Source organism: Lepisma saccharinum, chromosome 25, assembly GCF_977018435.1.
Source record: "Lepisma saccharinum chromosome 25, izLepSacc3.1, whole genome shotgun sequence".
Classification (NCBI taxonomy): domain Eukaryota; kingdom Metazoa; phylum Arthropoda; class Insecta; order Zygentoma; family Lepismatidae; genus Lepisma; species Lepisma saccharinum.
In genome coordinates, this window is record NC_139253.1 from 8,486,648 (window position 1) to 8,511,922 (window position 25,275).

The 25,275-nt window shown below is 40.5% G+C and overlaps 1 protein-coding gene across 3 annotated transcripts in view; it reads right to left on the bottom strand.

Moving 5' to 3' along the window:
• Gcn5 (Gcn5 acetyltransferase) overlaps window positions 1–25,275 on the bottom strand; it is a 74,151-nt gene that overhangs the window by 32,403 nt on the left and 16,473 nt on the right. For all 3 annotated transcript variants that reach the window (XM_083111132.1, XM_083111134.1, XM_083111133.1), the window contains exons 8-9: window positions 23,148–23,257; window positions 18,822–18,942 (exon numbers count right to left, since the gene is read on the bottom strand). In XM_083111132.1, coding sequence (XP_082967258.1) covers window positions 18,822–18,942; window positions 23,148–23,257 — 231 coding nt within the window. The remainder of the gene's footprint in view (window positions 1–18,821; window positions 18,943–23,147; window positions 23,258–25,275) is intronic.

Below are 25,275 nucleotides of genomic sequence, written 5' to 3' on the forward strand. Positions count from 1 at the left end.
CGGATTTGATTCCCGAAATTGGTGGAATTTTCCCGGCTTTTTTCCCGCATAAATGTCCCCGATAATTCACATCCTGCGTACGCCAGTGTGTTGAACATTGTTACAACTGAGAAAAAAAAACTTTTTTCTCTTTTAAATCATAGTTACCCTAACCTAACCTCATAAACTCGTGTTTATTTTCAAGGCATCACTCTGAAAGACGCGTGTGTTTGGAGTGTTGTGCTTTTCTCCATGCTGCATGGAAACAATAATTCAAATTTTATTATTATTATTATTATTATTAGTAGTAGTAGTAGTAGAAATAGTAATAGTAATACTATTGTCCCAGATCTTTGACTGTGAAAAATTGCCCATTTAATTTTTTTCCACAAGCTCAAGGGGGGGGTTTAAACCCCGTAACACCCCCCTTGCGTACGCCACTGTATATAGGTGAGTTACTTAACGGTACAAATAAATGCGTAGAGTTTGTTTACACGATATCTTTTTAATTCCTCTTTTAAATTACATCCTTTCCTCTTTAAATTAATTAGTTATTAAATGAAAAACGTGTAACTCGTATGCTCTTTGTTATCTAACGTTCTCTGCACGTGCACGCTTCGCATCGAAATCGCAAATACTTCCCGGAATGATACGTGAAATGCTTCCGTGAAAAGCATTGATTGCTATAAACAATGCTACAAGCTTTCAGAAACGTTTATGCTAGAAAGGAAACGCTTCCGTTTAAATCATGGGCGATATTACAAACAACTACTTTTATAATCAAAACCCTAGCTGAACTAAAATTTTTACACGAAAACTAGGTTCCGCCTTGAAAACTCTCCATAACTGGTACTTCACAAGCTGCTTTTTTATTTCAGATGGCCAAGATTAGCTTCGTTGAAAATTCACACCCTCATATACAATCGTCTACACATATTCGCTCGCACTGCTCGTCCACACTACTTGTCCAAATACCCAACCGATACAAGCACACAATAAAGAGATTTATGCACAAAGTACCCTTAAAAACAACAATAAATAATAATAAAAGAGACACACCTTGCGAGTTCCAGCTTCTTGTAACGCTGCGCCATTCCTGCTCGATCACTCAACGACAATGCATCAGCGTCGGTTTTGTTAGTAAAACTAAGGCCATAACAACCATTCACTACCTCTTAATTCTCGATTGCAACGATCACGTGACATTGCAAGGGAAAAAAAAGAATGCATTCTTTCCATGCGAAGAATAAGCGATAAAGGTTTGGGATATGCGTCGACATTGATAACGCCGGTTTTATTTTGGTTTCCAATTGCCGTGGCATTCCCATACGATTTCCAAACACAGAACTTGCGAATAGGGACAATGCAATATCTCGTTCGAATGCAAGTGAAGAATAGGTGTGATGGACGTTAACGGTGATCTAACCAGGAACTTCCTGATAAATATTATAACTCTATCATTAGTTAATGACAGTCTTACCATTACGAGCTACGTTACAAAAAGGAATCCGCAAAATCCCAGGACATGTATAAGTTTAATTTCCTACGAAAAAGATAGGAATCCCGCAAATTCGCAGGACATGTACAAGTTCAACTTTCTACGAAAGAAGAGAGATATCCCACAAAACTCTAGAACATGTACCACCACTTCAATTTTAGAAAAAGAGAGAGAAACTAAAACCCTATGACATGCAGAAGATCAATTTTCTACGAAAAAGGGGAGAAATCCCGCAAAATCCAAGGATATGTGCAAGTTCAATTTTCTCCACTTTAATGCACATTATTCATTAAAAAATGCACTCCGTGACATAACTGAGAGCAAACTCCTGCCTTCTAACGTGTGATTAACATCCCCGATGTTAACTGGCTTTCGTTCTGTCCATTACAGTTATTGTGCGTCGTTTCTTCTCCCTAACGTAGAAGCAAATATTCTTCATGATGGATACGAATTAGCCATTCCATTAGAACTGATCGAAATTTATTACGGCACGCCCTTGGCAACATGCCAAATAACGAATGACCACATATTTGTAACAGTCAACGTTCCAAACAAAAGAAAAGGATTCACTTACAAATTATACGAGGTGGTTCCAGTATAAATCGCGACGATACGGATGAAATGGTAAGCTCCTGAGATTGAAGATGGGGCAAACACAGAGTTCGAACTTGAGACATGTAACTACAGAGCATTCCCTGACATTCGCTACGAGACTCGGCGGCAAGCGGTCCCGCATCAGCGCTTGTCTTTCCCGGTGAACGGATCCGCGACAGTCGTTAGTGTCGGCTATTAAAATTACAGTTTTCATATTGTGTACTTACCTTGACTACTGAAGGTGTTGTCCCTCTGCTGCAACACACTCCTGGCATCTCCGAAGGAAATTGACATTTACACGTGCAAGTTCGTCTACTGTAATTCTCCCGATTTCTCGTACAATACTCTCTTTTAACTCACGGGTGGTGTGCGGATTGTCTTTGTATACTTAATTTTTAGATTTCCCCATTTTTCTTTCCACTTTTATTCAGAACTGACCCCGTTACTCGAAACTTTTTTTTTTTACGAGGTTTAATATAGTGGTCCTATGTGGAACGAGAACACCATGAAATTTCGTTGCAAAACGTCGTCGCACTTCTCCACAATTCCTCTTTCCGAAGTAACACTCTACAAGATAAATCCTTTGTTGTAATGTAAACTTTTGTGGTGCCATATTAAGCCACAATCTTCAACACACGGACACGACACAACACAACACAACTTCCGAGGGAGGATTATACTGGCGTCAGTCTGCCACGTCAACAGAAAGGGAAAGAGAGCGAAGGCAGGGAGAGCGAAAAAAAAAAAACAGACTGTAGCGTGCGACTGTCGCGGACCCCGTTCACCGGGAAAGACAATCTCTGACGCCGGGCAGCTTGCCGCCGAATCTCGTAGCGAATGTCAGGGAATGCTAGATAACACAGGTGACTTCCTGCTTCGCCTATTTCAGTTTAAGGGGGAATATTTTTAAATGCAGGAAATTGAGGTAATTGTTACAACTTCTTTTTTTATATCAACATAATTGTTAAATTATTTTGATTGATTGACTGATCTTATTATTTACGTCGCTTTTCTGTAACTTGTGGCTAATCGCGACGATAAGAATGAGTGATGATGAAATTGATGAAGGAACACTCACAAAAAGAACACCTCCGCCACGTAGGTCGGCATTAAATGTATGTCTGCGACATATAGAAATGTATGAAGATCGCAAGTTTTATGGCAGTCAAATAGAACAATATTTTCCACCACGTACTCGCATTTACACACTTTTCTAGCAGTTTTTTAAAATAATGCAATTCATGTTACTAAGTTTCCTTATTGAAAAATAGCCGCGTAGGAGACAAATATGTCGTGTGTAGCAAATGTAACATTGTTTTGAAACACTGTGTGATTTTTATGTACTTGCGCGGTCATCTAAACAAAAATTGTGGATGGTATCGAGGAGAGACGAGACATGGCAGTAGTGACGGCGCTAGCCTGATATTAGTGGGGGCTACAGATTTCCATTTCAAATTCTTGGGGGGAGGGGCTAACATGGGCGTAACTTCGGACCTAACTTTGGTGGGGGGGGCACAATCACAAATTGCTCCATCCCATAAATATAGTAATCAGGACTATTTTGCTAATTACTGTTACATTTGAAAGATTAGATAGAACACTCAATAGGTAACACTTGATTTGCCGCAGACTAGAAAAATATTCTTTCACATCCAGCTGTTAATGGGGTATACACATTGCAATAACACAATGCTTATAAAGTTCGTGAAAGACAATATTTAACGTTTCAACCATTCCGAGCAGCTGCTGAAGGGTTCTTATTTTGTGTTTCTTTTATGTCCCATAGCGTGCCATAACTTTAGGCATCAGCTTTAATGCGGACTCTAAACTGTCTATATCACAACAATAGTGGACGGCGAAAGATTGTAGCTTTTCGTATTTAAGAAAATCGGCACTTTCTGAATCGAAACGGCTAACTCCAATTAACACATCACTGTCCTTAGTAGACCTTTCCTTTAATTTAGAAATTAGGTGATCAAGAACTGGAAAATAGATTCCAATTTTAATATACTCTTCAGTAGCTCTTTTGCTTTCACATACTATGACAGTACTGCAGAAATTATTTTCTAACGTCAGAAGTCATAATTAATTAATATGTACGCCTATGCCTACGAGCATTAAAATTGCCCAAGCGTGCTGATTTTTGTAGCGTATTGCAGTATTTAGTTGGTTGGATTCAAAGCCGTCCGCAGAATTTTTGTGAGGGATGGGGGCAGCAGTGCTTAAAATGGAGGAAATGTTGGCTGATGCTTTCTCCCCAGTTAAGATAATTCGCATAAAGCATCACGAGCACTAGGATAATTTGCATAGGCACATAATTTGATGTCTTTCATGGCACCCCTCGTCCATGTTTTCGAGCTACAATTCAAAATTGAATTAGCTATATGAAGTCTTTGTACATATATCAGGGGGGAGGTGTCACTCTTGCCCCCCCCCCGCTGCCGGCGCCCTTGGTTGGATTTGTATTAAAGTCCAACTATATTCACAGAGGCTAATCGGGACGAGACCCTACAGCTTATAGTGGAATTTGAACCACTTAATAAATGTACCTTTACCAGGGATGGAACCCGGGACCACTTGGTTACAAGGCAGCAGTCTTACAGCTAAACCACCGAGGTGGAGAGCTCAATTTTAATATTTCTAATTCTTATCATTTAAGAAATAGGTAGTTTGTCCACTCCTTGATTCCTTAACGTCGTATTTCTCCGTCTCGAATATTTTCAACGCGATAAGTATAATAATTATGACATGAATGTGAAAACATTGCTGCCTCCTTAAAAAAAACAACTATTTTTTGCACCTGTTTCTAGAAATTGTGATTCTTCGTTTAGTGGCGGTGATTAGGGAAGGCAGTTGCCCCCCCCCCCAACTTTTGCCCCCTCACTATGCTAAACCTTATCTAAAAAGGTACATATACTGTTTTTGCTCCCCCAGTTTTGACACCTTGCCCCCCCGGTTTTAGAACCCAATCGCCGACACTGTGTCCCTGTTTGAACCTCCAAACAATGAACAATCTCACAATCGCTGAATACATCCACCTACCAGGCGGACAGCAGAGTATCATGCCAATTTAGTAGGATGTTTTATAATGTAAAATATTCAGTAAGTTTTCTCATTTTCGTCTACCGTACTATCAAAATCTGGGGAGGGCTACATGGGAGGGGGGGGCCGGGATCAGTTTTGGGGGGCTCCAGCTCCCTATCCCCCCTGTAGCGCCGTCCCTGCATGGCAGTGTTTCGTCTCCTGTTGCAAATGCCTGTTTCGTTCATCGTCTCTCGTTTCGAAATATACAGCATATAATACAACATGTCAAAGCACAGACCTTCACAGCGTATAGAGTTCATACTGTACAAGCAAACAACTTTTCCGGATGAAGTAAGCCCTCCCCCCCTTTGACGCCTTCTGTATCCTGGAAATATATACAACCACGCAGCACAGGTTAACAAGGTTGGCTATGTAAGTAATTAAGTAAAGTAGTTCCCGTGCTTAGAGCATCGTGCCATGAAGGCACATTTAGGAGATGTTAGGGTAGGGCCAGGCGCGTGCCCAGGATTTTCGTAAGGGGGGGGGGGGTTATGAATCCAATACATTTTCCAGTTCACAGGTCAAATTTCTTGTAATAAATTAGATAATTAATATACTTGGATTTTACCCCAATGAATGCAATCAATGTATTTGCTATGGATGCTTCATGTTTTTATTGTATCATATAAAAGCACCTGCTTGAATATTTCCAAATTATTAATATTTTATATTTAATTGCTCAAATATAATTTTTAAACAAAAAATATGTACACTCAACATTGTAACAACATTAAAGAGATTAAGACTACTTGATGTCTTAAAGACAGTAATAAATAAGGTACCACAGTTCAACAATTTAAATTCTGAAATTTAGGCACCGAGATTTCTGTGCGAGTTCTGACAATATGTCGTCACAAGTAACTTTTATATCCAGGTGAATGTTCAGAGCAGCTAACCCATTTAATCTTTCTTCGCAAATGGTATGTCGAAGATAGGTCTTCAACCGCCTCAAAGTTGAGAATGATTTATCATTTGATGTTGTTGTTACCGGGATTGTACATAATATGCGCAAACGTGTGTTTACCCAGGGAAATATTACTTCACTGCACATATCAATTGCTTCAAGAGCATTTACTGGACGTCTTTGCATTGCTGCAAGATGACGATACCACAGTTTCATTTCAGTGTGAGCGTCGTCGCCTTGTAATCAAGGTGTTCCGGGTTCAATACCCGGTGGAGGCTAATAGTGGTTCGGATCTCACTTTAAACTTTAGGCCCAGTCCAGATTGGCCTTACTGTGGATTTAAAACATCAATTCAATCAACATTGTACTTGTTGTGGAGATGATTTTGCTAAATATTGTGTACATTTTTGGCATTGTATTATTATATTATTGGTGAAAACATTTGTTTGACAGTCGACAAACAAATACGAACCCCTTCAGTAATTAACATTTTCTACTACAGTGTCATTAATGTGTCATATTCATTTTCATATTAGGTCTATGGAGAGGAATTTTGTATAATGTTAACGTTATGGAACTGCGAAACCAACTGTTGAAGGGGCCAGTCCCCCCTTCCCCTCCGAAGCCCAGTACTGCACCACAGGATCTGTCACTGAGCCCGACAAAATCTTGCCACACAGTGCTCGAAATAGAAATTCGTAGCCGAAAAGGGAGGGGATATTTGATCGATTTTGGAGATACGAGGGGGTACATCCTTGTATGGATCAACATGGAGACAATACAGTAGGTGGAGGATGCTCAATATGAAAATTATTCTAATTGGGGGTATGATTTGTGAAACTTTCTTAACTGGAGGCAGCATCCCCTACTTCGACCACTGATGCCAGAAAAGATGCTTTCAGAAAATGCATTTATTACTGCACACGTATATTACTTATTGTATTTGTTGCGTTTGTACAAGAGAAATATTCAGAAGATTTGTAAGGAATATTTACAGTTAATAGGATGCCTATCTAGTCTATCCCGTGTCGTAATACAAATTTTATCCCTTTCCTACAAAATAATAAAACTGTCCATGGTAACCGTGATTTTATAATGTGGTTGCATACATATACACTGTATAGTAGCACCAAGCTTTCTGGGACCTCGGAAAATACGTGCCACTGCTCCGACGCCAGGGTTTCAAATGCCTTGGTGGATCTATAAGATAGGTAATATCGTTTTTCGAGGGTTCGTGAACAAAACAAAAAGTAAATGATTGTAAAGTCCATTTTATATTCAGATATGTTAATCGGGACTGGACTTAAAGTTTAAATCGGGATACGTACCACTGTGCAATGCACCTTCACAGGGGATTACACCACCATCGGTGAGGCCCCTGAAATCATTGAGGGAACTTGTTCATCTTCATGTTCTCTTGCCCTGCGAAAGTTTATTGGTGATATAGGGTGACATCCTACACACGTCTTCCAGACATACACACGCGGGCACCCCCCTCCCCTGCACACACACGATTGTATGCTTACATCACATGCTGTGCCCTCCCAGAAAAACAATTCTAAATCCGTCTATGAATATATCTGCTATCAAATAATGAACGTCACTTACCTCGACAGTTCCTTGACATAATGTTGCAACAAGGTTTGCAATATCTTCTGTTATGCCTTCTTGTTGAATATCAAGAGTCTGAAAGTTCGCACGTTTCACTCTCGCAATTCGGATGGAATTCCTCTGAACTTAAATCGACCATTTCTGACGTTCTATTTGTGGAAGGTGAAGCTTCAACTTCCATTTTTTGTTTCTTTTGGAAATAATCTAAAACGTATTTCTCCTCTTTTCTCTATCCATCTTTAGTTCCACGTCAAAAATCTATTACACACGCAGAAACGTAACACACAACACGACACTTCGACTTGCTACCTTGCAGACTGCAACTCGCTACAACCCCAGTGAACACCAGGACTTGGGACAAAGATACCGGGCGGTCGAATGTCTGAACCATGCATCCAGCTTGGTCCAGCTCAAATTACGTCACCAGTGTTGACAGCAACCAGTAGTGTCAGTGTCAGTAGTGTTGGCAACTGCTAAATTATTTACGCACAAATTCAAGTGAGATCTTTCACACATGTTACAAGAAAATTCAATAAACTGAAGGCTGGAAATTGGTTGAGAAAAAAATATCTAATTTGTAAAGAGCACAAGAGTAAAACGTATAATATTTTGGCATATTAATTGCTTTTATTTTGTTTATGAACTGACTGGGCCAGTTGGGCTATATAACGCATCCTTCACCCCTCCCTTCCTCCCGGCATGCTATTGTACAAAACATCGCTTGCCTCCTTCGTAAAACCATGCTTCGCTACTGCCTGCAACAATTATTATTATTATTATTATTATTATAATTATTGATATTTTGAAATAAATATGCATCCAGGTGCGAAATAAGATTTCGACTTACTTTGCCTACTAATTGTAGTGATTCAAATCTCACAGAACTTTGCTCTGCTGGCATAAATGGTATAAGAAGGGGAAAGAAAGAAAAGGGAAGTTAGCAGCACTGTCGTAACAGGAAAGGGAGGGTCATTCTCCTAAGAGGTTCATCGTGGGTGAAAGAAAGGGGAGGAGGGATTCCTTCAGTTCGCATTCCAAGGGTTACGGCTCTTTTCTTGACCATACTGAGAAGGAAATTCTCCTTCCTTTTCAGTGACTAAGGAATGAATGAATGCTTGTGCATTGCTGTAATTCAACTCCAATATTATCAAAAGTAATTGAAGAAGCAAATACATTTCTCATTGCCAAATGTAAACATTTTACAATATTGGCGATTTATGAAATAAAATGTATTTCTGTTTTGAATTTTTTTAAATGACGAAACCAATGGGGGGGTTTAACCCCCACCAACCCCCCCCTGGGCACGCCACTGGGTAGGGCCCCACACATTCGCAATCTCGGGCATTTTGGAGGTGATCAGCATCACGCTCCGGCCACCTTTATCCCCTACGTAATTACCATAAACAAAATAGATTAGTTAAATATTGATATTCAGCTAGATATATGTTTCACATGTCTGAAAAAGTCGGATAGTAAATTTCGATTAGGTATTTTTTTCAAGATCACACTAAAATCTCGAACGAGGCCGACTGGAGGCAATTGGGTGCCAAAACTGGAGGATGGGAGGCAAGGACAGTTTACTTAGTCTTGGTAGATAAACTTAGCATTAAGAGGCCATAGTGCGGGAGCAAAAACTAACAAAAAGTGTGGGGCAACTGCCACCCACGAACCCCTAATCACTGGAATGCCTTTATTTTTCATATAAGTAATTTTTGTTTGGATATGCTATCGAATGCCTGTTTAAAATCCACAAATAGCACATGTAGATCTCGCATACACTCATGGAATTTTTCCATTGCCTGTCGTATAACAAATATTTGGTCTGAAGTTCTAAATCCACTAAATTCATCTATTATTTCTTCAGCATAAACATTCAGTCTTGCAAGAAGAATATTAGACAATATTTTGTAGTCTGTAAAAGGATATTCCACGATAGTTGGCACAGGTTACTTTGTCTCCCCTTTTTATAGATAGGGCATATTATGCCTACCTTCCACTCTTCAGGTATTGCTTCTCTTTCCCACATCAGTTTAATTAATTTGTGTATCTCTTCATGTAATTTCTTTCCTCCACTTTTTATTAATTCACTGACTATTTCGTCCTTGCCAGGTGCTTTCTCATTCCTAAGTCTGCTTATAGCTTCCTTTACTTATTCAATTGTTGGTTCTTCGATCTATGGTTCTGCAATTATATAGGGTAGGTGTTCTTCATTTGTATCTTCTAGAATTTCATTATTTAGTAATTCTTCAAAATATTGTGTCCATCTTTCAACTATTTCATCTCCTATTATATTTCCAGTCTTGTTTCTACATCCATTGAGTCTTGGTTGATATGCCTTTCTAAACCATTCTATTTCTTTATAAAACTTCTTGACCTCATTTTGTGTATTTCTTGTCTCTATATTTTTAATCTTCTTTTTCATCATTTCTTTCTTTTTGTTGGTACACAGTTGTTTTTTTTACTTTCTCTTCTTAGTTGTTCATATCTTTCAGTTCTCTGTCTAGTTTGTCTTTGCATCATTTTCTTTCTAGCTTCATTCTTTATCTTAAAGCTTCTAGCTTCTAGACATTCTTCGTCAAACCAAATCTTCATTTATTTTTCAGTGGGACAATTATCTTATGTTACATTCTTTATTGTTGTCTTAATCTTTACCCATTTTCATTCAATATTCTTTCTTCTTTTCCTATTTCTAGTGTTCTCTATTTCATCTTGATACTGTTTAAGACATTCTTCATTCTATATCTTCTCTATATGTTTGATCATGGTTCTCACAAGAAAATGATCACTGTCGCAGTTTGGCCCCCAATATGCTCTTACATCAATGATCGATGATGAATATCTCGATGATATTAACACATGATCTATCTGGTTTACTGTAGTTTCCTGGTAGTTTCCATGTTCCTTTATGTATAGTTTTATGGTCGAATAAGGTACTTTTTATTATCGTTCTTTCTGAAGCTGCAAACTGTATGAGTAATTTCCCATTTTCATTTGTTTCATGATACAAAGAGTATTTTCTAGCTACTATTTTTACAAAATCTTCTTGTCCTATTTTTGCATTGAAGTCGCCTAATATGATTTTTAGATCAAAGTTTGGCACTTTCTCTAGGTGTCTTGAGAGTGTATCATAAAACTGTTCTTTTTCATTAACCTTCCTATCTTCAGTAGGTGCATGAATTGAAAAAAATGCCATATTCTTAAATTTACCTTTTAATCGTATTTTTCATATACGATCTGAAATTGGTTCAAAAGAGATAATGCTATTTCTTGTTTTCTTTGTGACAGTAAATCCTGTTCCTAGCTGCTCTGTTCTCTTATCTGGTCCACTATATAGTATGCTGTAGTCTTTTTTATCAATTCTGCCCTGGCCATTCCATCTAATTTCCTGTACAGCTACTATATCATAACCATACTTCAGTATATCACTAGATATTTCATTCATCTCATCAGGCTGTAACATAGTTCTCCCATTCCATGTTGCTGCTATTATATCCATTTTCCTAATCCTTTTTCTATTAACGTGCTTTTGTCTACTTCCAATTGATCCATCCTGCTTTCTATGTTCTTGGGGTTTCTGAACAATGCTTTTTTCCCAAGGTAGGGTCAGCAGCCCTATGCTCAACCTCTAACTGGAGGATGGGAACTCTTTCTGTCGGGGGTCCTGCCCCAGGAGAGTTGCCTTCACCTAGGCTAAAGAGTCCCTCCTACCCTTTCGCAGTGTCCGATCTAACTACACACATGGATGCTGCTGATGACCATAAGTGATATGGTTCTTCTGCCACCATTCCTTGATGAAAGTCCTGCTGCCAGCTTCATCATCTTGACAGACCTAATCTCAAGTTACCCTCGAGTAACTCTGCCAAGACCCAATTCTCTCGTCTGTTTGTCGACCCATTTCTCCGAAGGGATTGGTTACCACAACCTCAGAATGGGTTATTCGACTTAACAGGGCTCACGGCGTGTACGTGAGAGTGGAAACATGAGTCAGAAGTGGGACATATTTTCAATGTGCTTGATAACACTGAGCACCTTCTTTTGTTTGTTGTAGGTAGTATGGACTGTGCACTGACAGTAGAGTGAGGCAGTGTGATAGTAGACATTGTGCAGGTGTGGTGAGTGACCAGTATGCAAATTGTTGGTGCCCATCTCGCTGGATCATCTGTGAGCAAAACAGTGACGTTATGCGGTGTAACACAAGGCCTGGTCTCGAAAGTCATGACTGCATACACAGTGCACGGTAAAACAGGGACTGCTAAGCACAATAGTGGTCGAAAGACGAAGCTGCAGAAGAGGGACCACCGGGCCTTGAAGCATATTGTGATGTCGCATAAGAAAACAACGGCCGCCAAAGTGACTACAGAACTTAATCAGCACCTAAACACCCCATGCAAAACAGTTAGGCGGGCACTGCATCAAATGGGTATCCATGGGCATGTTGCTATTGCCAAGCCCCTAATAACTGACACGAATTCTCGAAGGCGATGTGCTGGTGAAATGAAATGACCACAAAACTTGGACGTTGGAGGACTGGAAATGTGTCACTTGGTCAGACGAGTCCACCTTTACCCTCTTCCCCACCAGTGGATGCATGTTTGTATGGCGAACACCCTCAGCAGCATACGATGTGGACTGTCTCCACCCGACTGTCAAACATGGTGGCGGCTCTAATATGGTCTGGGGTGCTATATCATGGTATCCGGCAGCCCCCTTTGTCACATTACACAGTCAGGTCACAGCAGCAGTGTATAGAGAACTCTTGGGTAACCAGGTCCACCCAATGGTGCAAACCTTATTTCCAGATGGGAATGCTATCTTCCAGAGTGGTTTCCAGAGCATGCTGATGAGGTCCAACATCTTCCCTGGCCGGCCCAGTCCCCAGACCTGAATATCATCGAGCCTCTGTGGGCTGTTTTGGAAACCAGGGTTCGGCTTCGATTTCCACCTCCTTCGTCTCTACCTTGGCTGGAGGCTGTGCTGCATGAAGAATAGCTTCAAATTTCACTCACCACCATTCAGGACTTGTATCGGTCTATTCCGCGCCGAATTCAAGCTATAACATGCTCCAAATGAATGCACCAACCCCCTCAAAACACCAAAGTCACTGCTTGCAGTGACAGCCCTCAGTTTCCACGGTTTAACGGATATTGTGGTAGTGACTGAACGTGCGGTGTTGCCATGTTCGACACATGTCTTTACTCCATTAAATAAAAATCTGTATAAAATCGGTTTCGCAATGTGAATTGACAATAGTAATGGGTTTTAAAAACAGCTGCAAAGAGCTTCAAAACAAGACCAAGATCGTATTTGTAGGACTATTGATAAGAGCCTTTCCTTGGTCAAATAAAAAAAATTGAAAATTAAGAATTGTGTTTAAAACCTTTCTACCTGCACTGTATTTAAATTTCATCACGATCAGACCACAGTTTTTTTATTTGTAGAATTTCAAAAATTATAGGCATACTTCAAAAAACCTCTGCTTAACGCAGAATTGAATAAGCTAAATTTTGATGTAACTCGTTTTTTATGTAGGTCTACTGCTTAACTTTTAATTAGACTACTGCTTATCTTTTAATTAGGGTCCAAACTCGGGTATCCATAAACCGAAGCGTGCAGAAAGAGTAAAAACTTGCAGCGAACCCTAGACCTACTATTTTATACTATTTCTTGTGCAAAAAATTTCGATGTTACGGCTCACGGGTTACGGCTCCACCATAATGCGACACTTAGTTCGGTAGCCCAAAACGTTTCTCACGCAAGAAATACCGATGCTGCAGATCGTGAGGATAAGTGTGCAGTCTATCTCTGCCGGAAACGCACCACTTTGCTTGAGTAGGACAGTCGCACACCGGATCAGAGTTATTCTTGTCATAAACCGTCTCAGCAGAGGTTGGGCGGGACAAACCTAGGGTCATCTTCTGAAACCCCCCCCCCAACCTCAAGAACATCTTGGTCCATAATACACCCACCGCTCCCATCCCACCACCACCAGCCCACAAGTGCAACAAACCCAGGTGCAAACCTGCCCCATACTCATCACCTCCCCTACCCTCCAGATCCCGACAGCAGCTGGTGAATTCACCCTTCACCCAAAGGGCACTTGCCACTCCTCCAACCTCATATACACCCTCATCTGTCAAATCTGTGGTTACTTCTACCTGGGTGAAACCTCTACCCGCCCCCTCCCTGAACCTCTGCATCAATAACCACAGAGCCTCTACCCAAAACTCAGACTTCACCATTGCCACCCACACCAACAGCCACAACAGCACCTTCAACAACTGTTTCCATAATACATCTATTACCCCCAGCACAGTGACACCTCCATTCGCAGGCGATGGGAAAGGGCCTATATCAGGCAACCTAGCCACCAAATAAGTATTTTTCCATTCCCTCCCAAACCGCAACCCACCCACCATCCACCTTGCAGTAAACACTGGTGAAAGGATCTGCTCGTAAAACCCGTGTTCTATCACTTGTTTCTAGCACCACTGTGTGGACGCTGGCGTCAGTATTCTGTGTTATGAATACAGAGCATGCAATTAGTGGACGTGAAGTATAACAACAACAACAGTCAGCAGGGCCCGAAGTTTATAACCCCCCTGTACACAAGTGACGTGATGGACGAGGAGTTGGAGCAGAGAGGAAACATGGAACATGATACTGAAAGCCTATGGTCACTAGGTATTATAAAGATGCTGTGTGTTTGAATGGCACAAGAGGTTTTAGTAGGAAATTGTTTCAGTGGAAGATGATCCATGATCAGGTCCGCTTTCAACAGCACATATCGCTGGAAGTGTGGAACATGACGGGAGGGACAGATGGAAAGCAGAACAATTGCAATTGAACTGTTGGAAAAGGCCAGAAATTATCCAACATTTGTGTTCAATATTATTACCAAGGATAAAAGTTGCTGCTTCAAAGTTGACCCTCCAACGAAGCAGCAAAGTACAGAATGGTAAAGTCATGGTTCACCAGCCCTCAAGAATGTGAAGCAGCAACAATCAAATACAAAGATAATGTTGACTTCGTTTATTGGCACAGGACGTATGGTGCACCATGAATTTCTGCCTCAAGGACAGATGATGAACTTTTACACTGAGGTACTGAAACATTTGTGCGAAGTAATTCAGCACTGCCGCTTGGCTTATGGGTATCTGGGCAATGGTTTCTCTTGCATGATAATGCAAGGTATCATCTATACTGCTGTACCAGTACTCCTGTACCAATATCTGGACAACCATAATATGCCTGCTCTTCAACATCCTCTATATTTGCCCAATTTGTCACCAAGTGATTTTTTTGATTTTCCACATGGACATGCCACTGAAAGGGAAGCAACATTCCAGTAATGCAGAAGGCTGTGACAGATGTGTTGAGGAGCATCCCAGAAGAGGCTTTCTCTGCTTGCTTCCGAGACCTCCAGCTACAAGGTGGTATCAAAAAGGTTCGAGACTAGCTCTGTTTACAAGAAAGTACTTTATTTATCTACATTTACACACGATCACCTTCAAAATAGTCACCTTGTACAGCAATACAGCGCTCCCAGCATCTTCTGCGATTCACGCTGGATCTCTGCAATGGTGTCAAAACGGCAACCTTTGAGCTGGATCTTGAGCTTCGGGAAGACTGCGAAGTCTGCAGGAGCCAAATCTGGCAAGTAGGGTGGGTGCAGAAGTGCGATCATCTTGTTTCTGGTGAGAAACTCACGTGTGAGGAGAGCACGGTGACAGGGTGAATTGTCGTCGTGCATCAGCCAGTTTTTCGCATGTCACAGATTCGGTCTCTTTTGCCGAATGTCCTCCCTCAGATGCCTTAAAACCTGGCAGTAGAACTCGCTATTGACGGTCTGGCCCGTGGGGACAAATTCGTATTGCACAATGCCGCGAATGTCGAAAAAGACTATGAGCATGCACTTGGTCGAGCTTAGGACCTGTCTCGCCTTTTTCAGTCGTGGAGATGATGGGCTCTTCCACTGTGAAGACTGTTGTTTTGTCTCAGGGTTGTACCCGTATACCCAAGTTTCGTCACCAGTAATGATCCTCGACATGAATGACGGGTCAACCACGGCATGCTGACGGAGTTCTTGGCAGACTTGGGCATGGTGTTCCTTCTGCTCCTAGGTCTGCAGCCTGGGGATGAACTTGCCAACAACACGGCATAAGTTCAAATCACACGTGAGGATTGCCTGCACTGTTCCGTATGACACACCGACAATGGCAGCAATGTTGTGGATTGTTCTCCGACGATCCTCATGCACAAGTTGCCGAATGGTTTCGACATTTTCGGGTGTTGTGCTCGTTGAAGGTCATCCTGATCTTTCATCATCTTCCAGTGATGTTCTTCCACTCTTGAAGCATGCGTGCCACTCAAAACACCTCGCACGACTCATTGCAGCATCGATGTACACTTGCAGAATTATGTCAAGCGTCTCTGTGGTGGATTTGCCCAGTTTCACACAGAATTTCACGTTCGCTCGTTGTTCTAACTTGCTGTCCATGATAAAATCGCAGACGTGGTAACGCATGTGGTCAGAAGAGCACCAGCTGCACAGCTCACGATGTACACAGGACGTTGTCTCTTAGCAAACTGACTTATGAAGGTTGGTGCTCTCTGTGCCTGTGCGTGCAGCCTTGCGCTGTCATGTGTTGGCATGTTACAGAACTAGTCTCGAAACTTTTTGATACCACCTCGTATGTATAGATAGTGGAGGGGACTACTGTGACAGGACCAAAGATCATTAGTTGGCAAGTTCAATATATTATTTTTTACATCAGTCCTGGAACTTCTCTGACAATGGATATATTATGTTGGTAGGTAGGTAAAGTTCCCCGATTATATTGAGGATGTTGGGGTAGTGCCCCGCGAATTCTCAATCTTAGCCATTTTGGAGGTGATGTGCTCAGCACAATGCTCTGGCTGCCTTTATCCCATATAACCATGACTCAGGATACACACTTTTGAGTTAGCGGCAGTAATATTTCTCTATTTTAAATTTTGTTCTTCCATCACTTCATCGACTGATCATATTTAGTGCTGGCCTCAAGATATTGCCACCAGTGGCCTCAGGTTTAAGTGCAGGTGTGTGGTATGGGTGTTCCTCTGTAAGTGGTGCATGCACAACCAACTTCATCTATTATCATTCATCTTTATATGCTCTTACATGGTATTTGAGCTCATGATCCCCGTTTTGAAATCATGCTATGGTCAGGGTGTCTACCAAAATAACAAATCGCAAATTCTTGACCTTTTTTTTCCCATTTTCTTAACATTTATGTAATAACCCACTACTTAGGTATAATTGGAAATTAAGAAAAAATATATATTTTTATTCAATGAAAGACCCCTACCACAAGGGGTTAAGATGAAAACTGAAGCTCTACTTAACAAGAGGTTTAGACTTGCTTTAATTATTAAAGCATGTAAAAATTAAAGCTTCAGACTTCATCCTGGATGGGGAATGACCACATTATTTAATATCTTTAGAAAAATTCACGCATGCAAGAATGTAATTCTAAAGAAACAAATGGAACAAATCTTAACCACAACTCAATACTGTTTTAGATTTCCAAATGTTCAATTTTATGAAATCCCAGTATACGTATATAACAATGTAAATTCACTATACTGGAAAAAATAGTAAAAATTATTGACCAGAAGCATAATTTGTTGACTTTTTCTTGATTTCTCCTGTTCTATCTGTTCATTTCTTGACATTCTTGACTGGTAGTCCTCCACCCTGTGCACAACTATAAAAAAATATCTTTGTAAGATGCCGCAAGGGTATAGCTGGTTGGATTTTACTTTTGTTATTTAGAATCATTTTTCTGCCCCTTTTGGCTGATTGCGATGAGGATAAGTGATGATATGATGAAATGGTGAAGGGACATTCACAAACACTATCCATACCCAGGCCAGGATTCAAACTTGGGGCACTTGGTATGGTATCATGCTGTGATAACCACTATGCAAGAGAGGTCGGCTGTTGCTGTTGTTGAAAATGGTCAAAATGACTTCTGAAGAAGATAAGGAGGCATGGTCGATTTTCCTTGTTAATGTCTTCAGAGGAATCCATATTTGATGTATAACGTCACACAGTCAATGTACCACAATACTAGGCATGAGCAAAGCATCACAGGCAGTAATTTTTTTGCCCTTCATATGCCGGAATGTCAAGAAAAGTGTAAAATATTGCTTAGAATCCTTGCAGAAAAGGGTACGGAATTCTTTCACTGGATATATCTCCATAACAGTGCAAGATATGAAAAAAAAACAAAAAAAACTGTAAGAATATTTTCGTTCATGGTATCCTGTAGCTCCACTTAATTTGTATCCTCCAGAACAACTGAGACCAAACTGAGATAAAGGAAGTCTGAAATCACTATAACTGAAACTCGCTCAATATAGAGATCTATTTAACCAAGGAAAACAAAGGACTGTAGAAAGAAGGCACACGTTTGCTCATTCATCTTGTCTAACTTCGGTCACTCTGTAGGGATGCTAGAGGTACTCAGTCCATGGATGCTAGAGGTACTCAGTCCATAAGTTGCTGTCCTGTACCAGAATCACACCTACTCGATGTTCAAAGCAATTGTTCATGTGCTTATATACCAGGAAGGTGCGGTGTGACTTCCTTGTTGAGCTGGATGTTGGATGTAGAACTTATGTGGGTGTTGGGCAAAGTCCACGTGCATTGCTTGCACCCTGCAGTCTACAACATACACAAAAGACCTCACATTCCTACACTCTCCATGTTGGTTACAAACAAGTCAAGATTTTCTTGGTACCAACAGAATCTATATGTAGCTCAAATATATTCTATCTCTATCACCAATACAGTGGAACCTTGATTTTACGTTTCTCCGGGGACCAAGCTGAAAAAACTTAAAATGTGGGAAAATGTAAAATCCGTGAACGTAAAATTGGGGTTCCACAGTTCTTCTTCTTCAGTTACCAGTTGCCACTGAAAATCTAACCAGATTTTGGGTGAAAAATAACTTTATAAAATTAACCATACGGAACAGAAATTCCAGTTGCTATAATGAAGTCATAACATAAATCAAGGTTATTCCTCTCTGATAAAATTTCTGAACGAATTCTGCCCTTTCTGGAATCCATAGCCTACTACAATGCAGAAAATAGTGTAACACTTACACAGATGGGTCCCCCTTAAGATGTTTCCTTCCAACTCCTGGAGTCAATGTAACTGTTGTGTAGCTATCCTTGTCATTAGGAGTGACATTTAACTTCTCAAATTCCCCTCTCCTTGGTGGCCCTGGAATTATAAAATACAAATGCAGATGTATCACACTGGAAGCTCCATAAAATGTACGAGGGTCAGAAAAAAAGGAAGTTTTGGTATAAAACACAAACAACAAATGATGTGTGCACAACATTTATAGTACAAAAACTACATACCTTACACTACTTTCCCACATATTTGCCATACACATTCAAGCACTTATCAGAGCGTGATACCAGTTTGTTTATACCATCATTGTACTCGGTTGCCACCAATGTATTCAACCATGTAGTGACAGTATCTTTGAGTTTTTTAACTGTGGTAAAGTGCTTTCTGAAAATTTCTTGATTGATGATATGATGAGTATGGTCATAATTTGTTAAATGTTTGTCAATTTTGAGAAAGTCATTATAAATTCGATTCAATGTTAGAATTTCACAATATATATTTACGGGTTGAAAGTGATTGGTTCATTTAATTGAAAGAATTCATGCTTGGTGGCTGGTAACTTCGGTTTGGTGCGATCTCCACCCTAAATACAAGAATGTCATTGCTAGCTGTTTCTTTAATTATGTTCCAAATTTCAGTTATATAATTTCTTCAATTACTAAATTTTAATCGACTTATTTGATTGTCTAACTCCATATTTACGTTTGTTAATAAGTGTGTTGTAAATCGTGTTATATATAGCCTTTTAGCATATTTATGATGCTTCTATTTAACGCACTGGTTCCAGACTAAGGGAGATTTCATTTCGCGTGGAGCGTGAGTTCAAGATTTCATATGAGAAAACACACAGTTTAGGAATGTTAAAATTTGATTAAATCTTTAATGAATAACTATGGATGTGGGGAGATCATGCTATAGACACCAAACATAGATATAAGATCCTTGTCACACCCTACATGTACGAGGGTCACTATTTATATTTTGAGCTTAACAATGAAAAAACAGGAATTTGGCATTGAAAACTGCTTTATTGTTTTTCAAAGTATTCTCCTTTATGGTCAATACACTTTTGCATTCGTTCGAACCATTTGTCAAAGCAGTTTTTCCAATCTTCTTGAGACACCTCCATAATATGGTTTTTGAACGCATCAACGGCATCTTCTGCCGACGAAAATCGTTGTCCATGCAATTTATTCTTGACATTCGGGAACAAGAAGAAGTCATTGGGTGTCAAATCAGGACTGTATGGCGGATGACCCATCAATTCGATTTTTTGACTGTTCATAAAGTCGGTTGTTAGACGAGATGTGTGACAGCTGGCATTGTCTTGATGAAGAATGATCCGACGGCGTTTGTTTGTTTTCCGTATTTGACCGAAGACCTCTGGCAAACAAATTGTTGTGTACCATTCAGAGTTGACCGTTCTACGTTCCTCTAAAGGCACAGTTGCCACATGACCAGTTTTCCCGAAAAAACAGGTGACCATTTGTTTCGATGTGCTTCGAGCACGAACAACTTTTGTTGGATTGGGTTCATCTTGAAACACCCATACAGTCGACTGCTGTTTACATTCCGGCTCATATGCATATATCCATGATTCATCACCTGTTACAATCTTATATACGTCTTTTGAAGCACCACGATTGTATTTATTGAGCATTTGTTTGCACCAATTGACGCGAGCATCTTTTTGAGTTTTTGTCAAATTATGTGGGATCCAACGAGAACATACCTTTCTCACAGCTAAATGATCATGTAATATTTTATATATGCTGGTGGAACTAATGCCTATGGTTGCCTCAATCTCACAGTATGTCACATGACGATCTTGCAGTATTAGGTTTTGCACAGCATCAATGTTTTCTTGAACAACAACTGATTTTGGACGACCTCGTATATCCAGAAAAAATAAGCATTCATAAGAAAAAAATAAATCTTCAAAACAATTGGCAGTACAGTTACTGGCCCTCTCCCATGGAGGTCACACAGGGATGGGAGGATTGCAAATTGTGTTTGCATATGAGCCAGTCTCCTGCAAAAAATTATGCTTCCAAAATAGGACTGAGGGCAAAAAATGATTTTAGATGTGTGGCAAAAAGATCACAGCTAGACCACGACAATCAGCAAAAAAAATTCATCATCAAACAAAGAATAAGAGTGCAGATGTACATGGCATGCTGATTTGTAGATGACACACAGTCAAAACAAAACCTCGTCTCTGCTGTTTCATTCTTCATCTACCATGCAGTTTTGCCGAAAGGAAGCTCAATGTGTGTTTGTGTTTCCGTCAAAACATAAATATGTATGACATTAATTTTGTCTGCAGCAAAATTACCATAAGATGATTCAAACTAATATATATATATATATATATATACAGGGTGTTTCTAAAGGTCGTTTACAACGCTTGGGAGGTGATTCCCCCCACGAAAACAAGCAAAAAGTGTGAGTTCCATTTTTACGACTGAGGCTTCGTTTCCGAGATAGGAGCCTCGCAAAAGGTGACAAAGTGAACGTCCCACCTAACTGGGACGAATACTATCACAGATAGAGAGGCGGTTCCAAGGGAATCATAAAGGAATCGTATGTGCTCAGTCCGGAAGTCACTATGAAAAGTTCACTGCACGCATGCGCAATGGAGTCCTCAAAGGAATTTTGGATTTCCAGCAAGAACAATGCATGGAAAGGGTATGTAACGCAGCAAGAGGGACCGTGACAATGAGAAATGCGTTAAAGACAACACATCCCGACCTCAAATATCAAAACATGAGCACGGAACACAAAATCCGAAAAGTTGAGCACGGTTGCATACCCCAGTTACACGCGAGGAATAAACGGATCATGTCATGTGGCATACGAGAGACACATTACTCCACCAGGAGGAGGGAAAGAAAAACACATTATCAGATGATTGTGACAACGTGTATTTTTACACGCGACAACTACGTAATATCCCCTCCCTGACGCTGTTTCACGCAGTCGACTGTCCACTACCTGAAAGAAGGCGTGAGACGGCAAACGTCTATGTGGAAAGCGTTCTCCATAAAGATGCCTTGCCTCACGGTTATTACCACGTGCCTCCCCATACATGAGATGTATGTCTGCTAGATGCTGGGTGGTATACGCAGCCATCTGTGTCATAAGGAGGTGGAACTGCAAAGTATCGTTCGTGTTTAACACTGGCACACTGCACAAATTGGCCGTATCACCGTACGAACACCACAGACCAATTGTTGCGATACTTGACTTGCCCACTCCACCATGTCAACTTCTTTCAATACAACATACTAGTACTCTTCAATGCGTATGACAACCTAGAGCGAACTGCTCATCATATCCCAGAACCTGCAACACGACTGGGATGACTGCCGGAGAGAACCAACCATTCGAGCTCCTCTCGCGGGTACAGCAGTCAAACGTAGACTACGAGAGCCAGACTTGCCTGCGCAGAGCTTCCAAAACTGGTCTCTTTTACGTCACAGTGATCGCGTGCTAACACTCTTGGTATTGCTCCCCACCCCCTTTGTGTGGTGAAAGTGACACCTTCAGTTGGTGTACAGTGACACGCACTGTCTGTGCGTAAGAGATTGTAGCATTTGTTGCTTGTTGTGTGGGGGAGGGGATATTGCGTAGTTGTCGCGTGTAAAAATACACGTTGTCGCAATCATCTGATATTGTGTTTTTCTTTCGTTAATCCTGGTGGAGTAATGTGTCTCTCGTATGCCACATGACATGATTCGTTTATTCCTCGCGTGTAACTGGGGTATGCAACCGTGCTCAACTTTTCGGATTTTGTGTTCCGTGCTCATGGTTTGATGTTTGAGGTCGGGATGTGTTGTCTTTAACGCATTTCTCATTGTCACGGTCCCTCTTGCTGCGTTACATACCCTTTCCATGCATTGTTCTTGCTGGAAATCCAAAATTCCTTTGAGGACTCCATTGCGCATGCGTGCAGTGAACTTTTCATAGTGACTTCCGGACTGAGCACATACGATTCCTTTATGATTCCCTTGGAACCGCCTCTCTATCTGTGATAGTATTCGTCCCAGTTAGGTGTGATGTTCACTTTGTCACCTTTTGCGAGGCTCCTATCTCGGAAACGAAGCCTCAGTCGTAAAAATGGAACTCACACTTTTTGCTTGTTTTCGTGAGGGGAATCACCTCCCAAGCGTTGTAAACGACCTTTAGAAACACCCTGTATATATATATATATATATATATATATATATATATATATATATATATATATATATATATATATATGACAGTAATTTATATATAAATCTTACCTTTGCCTTCCAGAGCATTTTGTAAATGGCTGGGAGGAACTTGCTTAAACTCAGGGTCCCATATGGGCGAGCTATTGCCATAGATTTCTTCCTCCAACAAACCCAAAAACCTAAAACAAAACAATGAACAAAATTAAATGGGTTGTACTTCAGGAAATATAAGTAATGAAGATTTATGTATGCTAAATTAGTTTGGCAATTTCATAAATTCTAATAATTAAAAACAAATTTCTGACATTCACCAACTAGCACAGAAAAACACTGCTTCCAAACAATGTTTCACAAACTTCTTGTGCATCCTCAGGGACTGAAGGAATCACATCAGGTGATCTAATCTATTTCACGGAAACTAATCATGAGATGAGATGAGATACATTTATATTACATAAATGTAATGGTCTTCATTCAAATATACACTGTGTCCCAAAAGATACTTTACAACTTTGATGTCATGCAGTAGAACTTGTACTTGACATAGAGGAATATACTTTGTTGTAGGTAATTCACCAATGCCTAAAGTTTTTTTTTGTCAGGTATTAAATAACATGGTGCACCACCAACCTGGGGCTTCGACGTGGGAGATGTCCTGGACAGAACATTTCCAGCACGTTGGATTGGAAGAGATGGCCAAATTGTCTGGCTTTCTAAAACCCCTATGTCAAACACAGTGTACAGTCATGGAGGAAGTATTTCTTACCATGACTGTACAGCACTCCTGTCATTGATCTTGATGATTTGAGGGCCAGAATAAGGCTACCATTACCACAGTTAGCAGGGATGTGCTAGAGAGGGCATAGACAGAGTTTGAATTTTGATTAGATGTTGTACGCGGCACTCGAGGTGCGCATGTTGAAGTGGACTAACACACAATAAAACTCCGTGTGTTGGTAAATCAAATGGGGCATGGTATGTTTCTTTACGCCAATTGCAAGTTGTGCTGCATGACATCAAAGTTTTAAAGTACCTTTAGGGACAACCTGCACTTTATAAATACGAATATATTTATATCCAATCAAGAAGCAGAAACTGTTTGCCCTCTGCAGTCTTGGTATTCAAGCTCTATTATTTGCAAACTGGGCATGACTTCAGTTTCAACTATGTGCACAATGAGTCAGCATCACTCAATGAAAAGCAGCTTAGAAGGGTTTGGCCTTCAAAATGGTCTTGAAACATGCAGTTGAACTAAAACACCAAGAAAGCTTTGCTGGTTTCTGATTATGTTGAAAAACATGCTTTCCCAACATTGCAAGTTCCAAGGTTAGACAGTTGTTGGTGGTCCAAATGAGTTATGAATATCTAGTCGATAAAGTCATCTTGAAAGAATATGGTAATTTGGATATACATTGTACAGAGAAAAGAATTAGCATGTTATTAATTGATGTGTCCCTACAGATATGTGTAGACTTCACGAGTGTTGAGATATTTCACTAAGTAGCAGATGTCCAGTTCAGGCACGTACTTATTTATTTTAGTTACTCAAGCTTTCGCCATGTTTCACCTTCAGGAGTTAAGACAACAATAGTCCAAGTTTAAAACATGTGAAGTTAAGTTGGGTTAAAAAAGTTAAAATAGAAGGTAAAAGACAGTGTCTTCTGTCATTGCTTCCTACTCCAGCATCATCATTCGTCAGCCTAACATGTAGCTGGAAGTAGTGGCAGGGCATTTTGCATTGCATTTTACCTTCTATTTTAACCTTTTTTCAGTTACAGTGCGAGCCTCGGCTACTGGACAGGTCACAGGTGGTGGATTATGAAACCTCCCTCAGATACGAGGGGAAGCTGCAAATAAAGGGAAACCCAAATAAGCAGTCCTGGACTGAGGCGGCAAGGATATTAGGGTGTGGAGGGTGTCCAGTGGCAAGGACATACTAAGCAAATACCACAGATACTCATCGATAACCTTGTGTCATGGCGAATCAACACCACCATAAGTGTTTGGCCCCACTGCCTTGTGGACCTGGAGGGATACAGAAAGGTAAGGGGTTGGAACCCCGACAGATAAACAAGGGTAAACCAGAGAACCCACAGGTGGCAGTCCCACCACCCAGGTGTAGGCTGTCACAGGCCCGGTTAGCCGACAGCCGAAAACATAAAAAATCGAGAAAAGAAAGAAGCAAGCCAGACTGGAA